The sequence below is a fragment of the Battus philenor genome, unplaced genomic scaffold (genome assembly GCF_028537555.1).
Source record: "Battus philenor isolate CCGP_79_NKW_IND1 unplaced genomic scaffold, ilBatPhil1.0.hap1 SCAF_17, whole genome shotgun sequence".
Classification (NCBI taxonomy): Eukaryota; Metazoa; Arthropoda; class Insecta; order Lepidoptera; family Papilionidae; genus Battus; species Battus philenor.
The window spans coordinates 8,010,368-8,021,507 of NW_027181679.1; the positions used below are offsets into that span (position 1 = coordinate 8,010,368).

General features: G+C 29.9%; 2 protein-coding genes across 2 annotated transcripts; one reads left to right on the top strand and one right to left on the bottom strand.

Moving 5' to 3' along the window:
• Positions 1-2,531: 2,531 nt before the first annotated feature.
• On the top strand, positions 2,532-5,879 carry LOC137919739 (transforming acidic coiled-coil-containing protein 3-like). Its single transcript, XM_068762914.1, has 2 exons — positions 2,532-2,778; positions 2,906-5,879. The coding sequence occupies exon 2, from the start codon at positions 2,975-2,977 to the stop codon at positions 3,944-3,946; it is 972 nt and encodes a 323-aa protein (XP_068619015.1). The 5' UTR covers positions 2,532-2,778; positions 2,906-2,974; the 3' UTR covers positions 3,947-5,879.
• A 1,555-nt stretch (positions 5,880-7,434) lies between these two features.
• CLS (cardiolipin synthase) lies at positions 7,435-10,882 on the bottom strand. Its single transcript, XM_068763059.1, has 5 exons — positions 10,283-10,882; positions 10,078-10,215; positions 8,967-9,182; positions 8,121-8,216; positions 7,435-7,610 (listed from the first exon to the last, which is right to left on the bottom strand). The coding sequence occupies exons 1-5, from the start codon at positions 10,703-10,705 to the stop codon at positions 7,458-7,460; spliced, it is 1,026 nt and encodes a 341-aa protein (XP_068619160.1). The 5' UTR covers positions 10,706-10,882; the 3' UTR covers positions 7,435-7,457.
• Between the last annotated feature and the right edge of the window lie 258 nt (positions 10,883-11,140).

Consider the following 11,140-nt stretch of genomic DNA (forward strand, 5'->3'; position numbering starts at 1 on the left):
ATTGGCTAGTGTATAAACTAAATTAGAGGATTGCACTAGTAAAATCTTGGGATCAAGAAATATTTATAAGTAAAATGAGGAAATCTTAAATAAATTTACTAATTGTATGTGCTTCCACTCACAAAGCTACCACACTCAAACGCAGTCCTAAGACCGAAACACGCTCGGATGACCTAACGATGAGACGCCAATAAGAAGCCATTTACGATGGACAATTTCATCGTCCACATTCAACAATCGTAAATCAAGCGACGCTAACCCCGGATCATACTAGATAAAAGCGATACTGGAATTTCTTTCGACACTTCTTCACCCAGTGCTTTCGCTTTCCAAAGCGAATAGTTGTGTTATTAGCCAGGCAGCCTAGGTTCGGCTTTACTGGGCGCTCTTGTGACAAACTGTTACGGGGGTATTATCAAAAAGGGACAACTCATGCCGAGGTTCCCTCGTGGGGCCTTCATAGAGCATTCCAATCCCGTAGATAGTAGTATGTAGTGGCCTGAACCGTGGCTCACCCCAGGAGACCTCGAGCTTCACTACCTTATAAGAGGTCTTAGGTTCTGTGCTCTGCCGCCTCAAACCCGCAGAATCTTGAAATTTGTGAACTTAACCGCATTTACTATTTCGAAATGCTTGTATGTGTGAAATTACATGCACCTGCGGAAATAATTTCGTAAAGGTTTCTCTCGTTCGCTCGGCTTATGACTGTATCTCGAAGTACGTCTTCTCTTAACAAAACGTTTATTCTTGTGTCATCCGGGTTAGCAATTAGTCGATAATACATGTAGGTACGGCAACTAATGGTAAGAAGTTGTATAATTTTCTCAAGCTCCACTCAAATGTAAAGATCTTACGACTAAAATATGCAAGATGAGATCCTTCGTTGATTAATTTGTGCAAAGATAACCTAACAATTTTTTTTTTACACTATCACTATGTACGATAATAGTATTGTCACAAATCATATAAGGAATTTTCGACCATTCTACACATCGAGGGGTGGGGGGGGGCTGTCGATGAAAATTACACGTTGGTATTTTACATGAGATTAATTAAGGATCTTGAGCTACTCTCCATTCACAAATATAGTTACATTAGAACTTATATTCGTAAAAGAACGGGTCAGTATATCCAGCAGTGCTAAAGTATCAGATCTGCAGGTGATCGGCATACAAGTGGGAGATAATTCGTCAAATGTAAATAGAAATTCTGTGAACTTTTGACCTAGGTTTTAAAATTTCTAAATTCAGCGTTCATTTTGACAATATATTTAAGTACAGTATCATTCACTACGACGTTTTAATGGGATACATAATAATTGCATATTAACGTTAGGTAGCAGTATCAAACGTACAAATACTCAGACTCAGAGATACACAACGCTTGGCCTGTTAAACCTGCTTATGCGGCCAGCCAATATTTCTAAATTTGCATTTATACTATCCATTATCTCTTAACAATAACTTTTTATAAAATTAGTTATAAAAAAATGATAGTACATACTAAACCGAAACAATTAATCAAAAATGATCATCGATTAAGACTGAGTGATGCGCGACTAGAAATCTGTATACGTGTAGCTACCCCGTCAATTTCAACTTATATTAATCAGCTTGTTTCGAAAAAAGAGAGCCGAACTTCCTATGACAAATTTCAAGTTATTTCATTATTCTGTTCTGTTCTTGTTTATTTTAACAATTCGCATTAAAATTTGTAGGTGAAATATCTACTTCTTTTAACTTTTTTTGCTATAAGGTTCATAATTAATAAAGTTTTTAAAATTAATAATGTTACTTTACATTTTGCTTGCTAAAAAATTAAATTTTAAATAGCCCGTTTATTAGAAAGTTTGCTCACCCCTGATCTAGACGATATTTTGCAAAATATATACATACAATATAATAATCATTATGCGAAAGATAAATCTGTGATAATAGTTTTACTAATCAATAAAATTAATATGTAATTATTATTTTGATAAAATAACAACGTGAGAAAAATTGGAATTTCTCGATTTAAGGATTTCAATTTCATATTGAATTTTTAATTCTTATAATAATAATAATATTGTTTCCTTAGATGAAGCAGAAATTAAATATGAAATGAAAGGAACTTTCTATTTAAACTATTTTAACGTGATTTTTAAAATGATAATATTAACTTTGTAAAAATCAAATTAATTGGTCACTTTATATGAATAATTAATTTAAGAGTAAAAAATTATTACAAAGGAGCGCTTTCTTTTCCATTAATGTAAAATAAATATAAATCATAACATTTGATGACAAACTTTAAAACTCGAGCATTGTTATGAAAGCTAAACTTTTTTCTGTTCCATTAAATTACATTCATGAATTGAAATTTGATTTTTGAGTTATTGACATGTTACTTAGAACTTTGAAATATATTTAAGTTAAGCTTTTAGAAATCACATAAATAATTATTAGTTATCTGTAGTTTTATCTCAAGTCATTATTATAGTAGCAATCTGTACTATGAAAATAAACTTCCATCTGTGGTAAAGACTGATGTCATCCATCAGACGAACAATCAATTAAAATTAAAATATTTTTGACGAATAGTGCATTAAGGTTTAAAACTAAAATCAATGTTCTGTTTTAAGTTTAAATAATACTTTCAATTTATTAATGATTATTTTTTTTCTCTACGTATAAATAATCTTTGTGTATGCATTTAATGCAATATACGTATATTCAGTTCATTGCTTAATGCGTGGGATGTTTACAATTTCATAATTTATTTCCATATCTCTCAACAGTAAGTAGATTTGATTTTATCGAATCATGCTATACACAAAACCGATATGACTATTACGTTATTTATTATTGAATGACTAAGCTGAATAGTCCTTGGTAGTCGTTAATTTTATTTTTTTTTATTACAGGAGACCATGTCTCCTCAGATATTCCAAAAGCTGTAGATTTTGGAAATAGTTTATACGGTACATAGTACAATGTCAAGTGCAGAGGAAAATATATTGAACTCAATGCAACAATTGTCTGTGCAACCAAGTAATAGTGGTCCTCCTGAAAAACCTACACAAGTCGTTACTCCGGCTATAAACAGAAGCCAACCTTCTGCTTCAAAACTTACACCAGCCAAATCAAGCACTATTTCTCCTGCTATAGCTACTATTGATCGCCTCTTAACTTTGGGTACAAGTGTACCACCACCTCCTCCTCCAGTTATAACTAGACCTGCAGACATGGATCCACATGTTATGGAACAGCTTCGTGCTGTTAAAGAAATGTTAACAGCTCAAGAAGAAGAAGCACAAAGCTTGCGAGATATGAACAGAGAATTACGAGATAGATTGGATGAATGTGAATCTAAAATAAAAAAATTGTCTGAACAAAATGAGGAGTACTCTGAAAAGGAAAAGGTTCTCTCACAGCGTGTTGCAGAAAAAGTACGGAATAATAAACAAATGAGTGTAGTTATGGAGGAATATGAACGTACAATATCATCCCTTATAGGTGAAAGAGAAGCTGAAACCAAAAGATGGACAGATGAAAGATCTACATTGTTACGAGAGCGTGACGAAGCTGCTGCTCACTTGGCTTCAATGGAACATGCTTTTAATGATGTTCACACTAAATATGAAAGATGTAAAGTTATAATTCAAGGTTACAAAGGTAATGAAGAAACATTGAAGAAAACAGTTGAAGACAATAATGATGCAATACAAAAATTGGAAGCTAGATATGAGACGCTCAGACAGCATGCAATGCAGCAACTGAATAAGGCCAATGCTGAACTTGATTCAGTGAAGAAGGCACATCAAGCAGAGATTCTTAAACTTAATGCCATGCTCAAAAAGAGTGAGGTACATGCTTCATCATTACAAGAATCTTTAGCACAGAAAATCAAAGATAATGAAGAGCTCACAGCCATTTGTGATGAGTTAATTAATAAGGTTGGTTAACTAATCCCCAGCTTTGACTATTTTATTTATATTACCACTACATATTCATTTACCTTCCATGCATTTGTATTTGCATGCTACATGTTAGACTAACAATTAATATATGTAACAAACATTACAATACTAATGCCTTTTTACTTATATAGAAAATAATCTCTATAATATTTTTTGGTAATTGTCATTTATTTACTTTAGTGCAATCAATCCATAATGTTGTACAATTGTATAATTTTTAGTATTTTTAGGTTTTTATACTCTATGACATTTCATTGTTAACTTCTTATGTTATTGATATCTGTTGGATGAATGTTGGTGCTTATAACTTAAAGTTAATGTATCCAAAATAAGTATTATATTTCATTGGTGGACACACAGATAAAAGTTTCGAAGTATTCATTTGCTGGTGAATGTTTATTTAGAATTTTATTATAGTTATAACATAAAAAAAAGTTTTGAAATGTGTTAATGGCATTGAAACTCAACTTCTTCCAAAACTCTGCAGTTCGCAGCATGCTAACCATGTCACTGTATAATATCAATTTAGTTTTGCTTTATAACTTGACATAGGCAATATTATTATTGAGCGACCCGAGTGCCCTGCTGGTTTCCAGAGAAAAACTCAAAAATATCCTAAAAACTATCTCCCATAACATTAGTAAACAATTGTTACATTGATTTTATCTTTATTATATTTAAGAATAGTGATTTTTTTGTGTAAGATTGACTGCACCCTAACCTAGTTATTTAATATTATTTATATAATAAAGAATCTTATAAGAGCTCCTAGAACACTAGCTGCCATAATAATTACAATTGGAATTTTTTTGTGTAAAGATTTTAGGCTAGTATATATTTGTTCATTTTATGTAATGTGAATATTTGATGATCAGATTTATTGTAGTTTAGTTGAAAGTAAGGCATTAATATATATTGTAGAATTGTAATAATGCAGGCACTAAATTTTTTTTGTGGTTTTGTTCTTCTAGTCCTCAACTTAACTAAGCCATTTTGTGATGCCTTGGTTAAGTGCTTTTTAGCAAACGACAATGGTTTCTTAGATCCTTAGATGAGATCATATTTGACTGCTTGATTTTATCTCTTTATTTACAGCAGTACTTTCAATTAAATATTGAAGTTGTTGTTTTATTTTGGAATAAACAATGTGGCTTATGTAATTCTGATGTAACAATTATACCAAAAATGTATGTGCATAGGTAACATCTATGATTATTATTTTATAAAACTGTTAGTTTTAAACATAAAAAATGTGCAACTAGTATGTGTGCCTTTACAGAGATTAACCTTCACCATCCATTTAGTCCATTATGTGATGATGAAACTTATAACAAACTTTCACATTTATAATTGTAATGTTTACTAGTTATAAATGTAGATGTAACATTTAGTGTCCAGTGTGTGATTAAATCCATTACCAGTTATATAAAGACCCTGAACAAAAGTCAATGAGTAATTAATATTTGGTTAAGCAAGAATTCACTTCAAGTTGATAAAATGTTACAAAACAGATTGTTTTGCTGACAGCATATAATTATACTATTTTTGTATTCATAAAATTATCTTTCCATTTAATTTACATAATGTGTAATATTACCTTTTTAGTTAATCATCAAATTGTTGAAGTTATTCTACTAATCATACTAAATATTTGTGAAGATTTTCAACATTCCACATATTTTTATTTTTATAGATTTTTGATGTGAAATTTTCATCATAAATTTCTGATTAAATAATAGAAAAGGGCATCAATAGTTCAACACTTTACTTTCTTCATTATCCTTTGAAATTGGCGAATTCAGTAGAGAGCTCAGAATATAAGTATAATTTTATATTTTAGTCCATATTTTTTATAATTTCAATGTTTGTAAATTGTTCATTCATGTGAATAGAATGAAAAAATAAATTGATCAATATTTTGTACCATATTTATTTCGTACATATTTATTTCTTCCCCTTTAATTTGCATGATATTTTATGTTTTACAATAAAAATAAGGAAGTCCTATTACTATAAGTAAATTTATATACATCAAATTTATTTCTCTATGTACCAACTTGTGTCAAACAAATGTATCTGAAAGTTACATTTTTTTTTATTAGTAATACAAATATATTTGTTTTCTAAAACATTATTATTTCTATTAGTAATGGCTTTGAAATTATAGTAAGTAACTGAGAGAAGACTTAACTACTTCATTATCCTCATTCCAGTAAAATAGTAACATGTAGTGGTTGGAGCCGAGAGTCCCCCGGGAGCCCTCAAGCTTACCTACTTTAAAAGTGGTCTTAGGCTAGACGCACTCTGCGGCTTGCCACCTCATACCCGCGGGATCTCCAAATGCCATTTGGGCACCAGTAGTGTCCAATATAATAAAACTTTATTATGTTTAAGTTTGTAATTAATTTTGTTTTATTAACTTCTGCATCCTTTATTAAAATTTACACATTTTTATTACGATTAAAAGATAAAATCAAAGAAGTTTGAAAAAAAAATAAAATTTAAATTTGTAGGAAGTGGTGAAAATGTAACAACTTTAATTAATATTTTACTTTTGTAGTAAGGATGATGTAAAACGAGGTTCCAGTTTACCTCCTATTAGATGGGCCGCAGAAACGTGATACATCAACAAAATATTAAGAAGATATGGTTGCAGCTTTTGAGGATCAGAATAAAATGTTTTATTTTTTAACATTTTAATATCCTGCTGGTATTATTAAATAATAAAAGTGTATTTTAGGTTTTTACATATTTACTTAAATTTGTGGCAGTTTCATTTTTTTTTCGCATTCATGAATTAGGAATCAATATCTCAATGTGATAAACTAAATATACCCATTATTTTTTATAATCACATTTAAATAATTTTTATGAATAGTCTATATACTTAGAAGCTGACGAAATTTTATCCTTTCTAATCCACAAACAAAAATGATAGTTCATGGTTTCATATGTAGGATAACATATGCTATTACATTTATATTACTATAATATATTACAACGTTATGTACAATTTGGTTATGTTTATGTTTTGCAAGAAATAAGGGCAATGTGGAGTTATATTATTATTATTAATTTTAGTCTGTTTAAATAAATATGAATAAGCAATTTAAAGAAATTTTATTATATTTTTTGTTTTACATAAAAATACATTTTATTGAATTTAGAACTAAAACAGTTCATGCTACATTTAAACGTCGAAGGTATGAGATAGGTCTTAAATTTTTTTTAATTAAAGTTGAAATACGTCGATCTAAAGGCAGCCCCGTTTTAAATTAAATTCATTTCTAGGCCAAGAAGTAAATTCTCTTCATGAAGTAATATTAATGACTCATTCGGTGCGAGACATGTCTATATATAGAAAGCAATGAAACATTATGAGACAACCTTGTAATCACGTTTTAATAAAAAAAAAGACTTTTTTTCAATTGAACTTTATTTACATATTTATGCATTTACAGAATGGTAAATGAAAGAAAAGGTAAAAAAATGTTTATCATAATTTTTTCTTTAAAATTTTGTACGTGTCTTTTCTGACTAGATAACTTATAGCAGATACGACAGTTGATGCTGCTGTTACTCCACAAAGAACTTGCAAAGCAGGGTGATGGATGTAATCAAAAACAGGAGATGCGAGGGTGGTACCCACCTGTGAAAAATTTACTTCAATTTAAGTCCGTTTTTGTTGCTAGAGGACCAAATGCCAGGTCCATGGAGCGTCCGCCCAAATGAACTCACGAGTTCCGCGGCCTCCCAATACAGTATTGAAAATAATATGTAGTTAGCCGAGGCTCTCGAGGGAGCCTTCAAACCTTACTATCTAAAATGAGTTCTAGGCAATATATGTAAATGTTCGCAAGGCAAGTGACCTTACGTCAATAAAAAAATCACCTGTACAAGCTTACCTCTGTTTGTCTCGTTCACCTATTTAAAGTCTGAGATTTTTCGATACAAAAGTGCTTTCCATATTAGTCCAACACTTTACGTATATTAAATTAAATCTGGTTAAATAAAATTATGCAATAAACCTCTTACTCCAATCTTTTAATAAAGATCAATCTTAATTATTAACTTTTTTGTGTGTGATCTCCAAGATCCAGAAAACTTTCGTCTTCATTAATTTTTTAACATGTGAATTAATTACTGATTAATATATTACCAATAAAAGCTGGATTGCAGTGTTGACTTTACTAATGAAGGTGGGAGCAAGTTGTGCCGTTGCATGCGTCACGTCGAAATATCTGCTTAAGGTCCTCTGAAATTATTACAAATAACATTAACATTATAATAAACAAAACAAAATTAATAAAACCGTATTACTAATGTTATATTTACGTATTTATTATGTCATTTGTTTATTGATTGGCTATGAATTACATTGCGGGTCCAATGAAGTGTATGTCATGTGTGACTGAAATATTTTATTCATCTAGCTGTGCCACACCGGCTTCACAAATCTATTAAAACCCCTCTCTATCCACCCTACATTTACTATTGTTAATTAAATAATTAGGTATACATTTGCCGTTTGTGTGACTAATTGAGACATTAGTTTGTAAAGTTTGTTACTTTGTTTTTTCCTACATAAACTAGGAAAAATTTAGGGTTATTTTCTGTGCCAAAATGGTCAGTTTCATTTGTTATTTTTTTTCTATAATAACATGTGATTTATATTTTTTTAAAGCAGATTAAAAAGCTAAAACATTAATGGATAAATAGTCATTGAACAGAATTTTAAAACTGGATATTGTTAGGGCATTGTGATAAACAAATACAACACCAATAATTAAAAAAAAAAACTAATAATAACAATTAGTTTACTTCAATTTAGTTTATAATAGTTCATGAGACAGAGTAACTTAGTAAACACTGTGACAAGCAGACATGAACCAAAAAAATTTAAAATATTAATTTTAATTGAAAGAACAAAGGTACAGAGGATAATGTCTGTAGAATATAGATTCAGTTAATAAAAACAATAGATGAATGGTTCTCACAAACTTACGGGAGGAGGCAAACTTTTATATCTGATGACAAAACCTGCTACAACTAAAGCAGCATCTCGTGCCACTATGAGTAAAGTCAGGGAAAGTGGTATAAGATCCTGCCATGTAAGGCATATGAATAATGTTGCAATAAGCACTTTGTCAGCCATAGGATCCAAAAATGAGCCCATCTTTGTTGATTGGCTTTTCCATGTTCTTGCAATCCATCCATCAAGCTGTCAATAATTGAAATGTAAATATTAAAACAATATTAGTAATACATTATTCTATTACTTATATTATAGATTACTTAAATAATTTTAAAAACTCAACATCTTAAGTTGAAATTATGGTATAACAGACTTTCATAAAATATGTATGCTCAATATCCATCAAAGTGGTCACCACCTCAAGTTGCCCATTATTATGTCTTAAAATAACCCGAAAATAAAAATTATGTTTTCTCAGTAATAGTGGTCATATTAAACAACAAGTTACCCAAATTATTTTCAACAGATTCCATGTACACCTTACTAAATGGAAAGGAAGTAAATTAAATAATACATATTTCCATGATGCAGCCCATCAGTTTCTTCGAGGAACTGTTTGTCTGATAATAAATAACTAAATAAGATAAAAATATTATATTGTAACTTTATATTTTCATAGAGGTGTGCTGGAATGGGTAGAGTGTTTAAAGTTTGAGGTACTCTCTGGAGCCTTGGCTCTAGCTGCTACATAGTATTATATTGGATTAGGAAGGCTGCCAAGTTCTTTGTACAATTCAGCAGACATTTTAAAGAGTCACCTGATGCAATGGCTTTGCAGAGGGTGCCAAGGATTCCATCTCAATTGTTTCTGGTGAAAAAGTTTGTATTGATAGGTGAGGCGCTCTGCTAGTACTAGACTTAATAAGTAGCATTTTGAAGTTTATTTCATGATCCCTTAGCCCAAAAAATCTCTAATATCTGTTGTCCAAATACAAATATGTTATTGACATTAGAATAGCTAATAGGACATTCCAAGGAATAAATGGTTATATTATAAATTTCAAAGAAAACAAGCGTATGTTTGTATAAGTAAAAAAAAATTAGATAGTTTAAAGCAGATAATAATAATTAATAAACTTACCAAATCGGAAACTCCTGCAAACACCAGCAAACCTAGAGCCAAGTTATAATTGTCTTGGAGAATAACATACCCTAGGTAGGGAGACATAGTTATTCGTGCAACACATAATATGTTTGGAATAGTGAGCACTTTTTCTTTCTAAAAACAAAGAATTTAATTGAAATATATTTTAACTAAAAAATAATAGACTTTTGTGTAAAAATACCTCTACAACTTCTTCAATTTTCTCTTTAACTTTTGCTTTGGTTTCTTTCAAATCTTTTAACATATGTTCCCTTTTTACTCTTATTTTCTGTCCAGTTATTTCTTTTTGCTGTTTTATTTCTTTAACTAACTGTACACCTCTCTGCCGAATTCTCAATTCAGTTTCCTTTATTTGTTCTTTTTTATGTTCGAAAACATCTTTTAACTCCTCAGCTTTCTTTTCTAAATTTAAGAGATGTTTTTTACTATCCGATGAATAAAAATATAATATGGATGAATGTTTTACATTATCTATAACAGAATTATTTTTAATTTTATCCAAATGTGTGTGTACTTTTAAACAACTGTATGTTTTTATAGAACTGTAATGGTTAAGGCATAACGTTTGAATCTGTTTCACTAAGCTGACCGGCCTAAACCTCATATTTTATAGGTTTTGTACTTAATTTTAATACAAATAAATTAAATATGCTACAACTTTCTTAAAATCTATGAATTTTCATTTAAGAAGGAAGTCTATGTACAAAATAAACATAATATTGCTACAATTATGATAGTATAATAACAATATTTTTTTATAAATAAACGTTTTGGTTAACTGTCAAACTAATTTTCATTGACGGCAAAAATAGTATTAGGCAATATACTACAATCGTCTACTTCTATTATCGATAATACAGTAAGGACAGATGTACGTATTATCGATAAGATTTTATATTATTGTATAAATTATTTTTTAACTTAATTTTCCAAAAATTTAAAACTGCCTACTAAATCACTTTTTTGATATATTTCGTAACTCACTAAGAGAGCTTAGCACAGCTATGTTATTATAGAATAAGTAAAATAACATAGCACT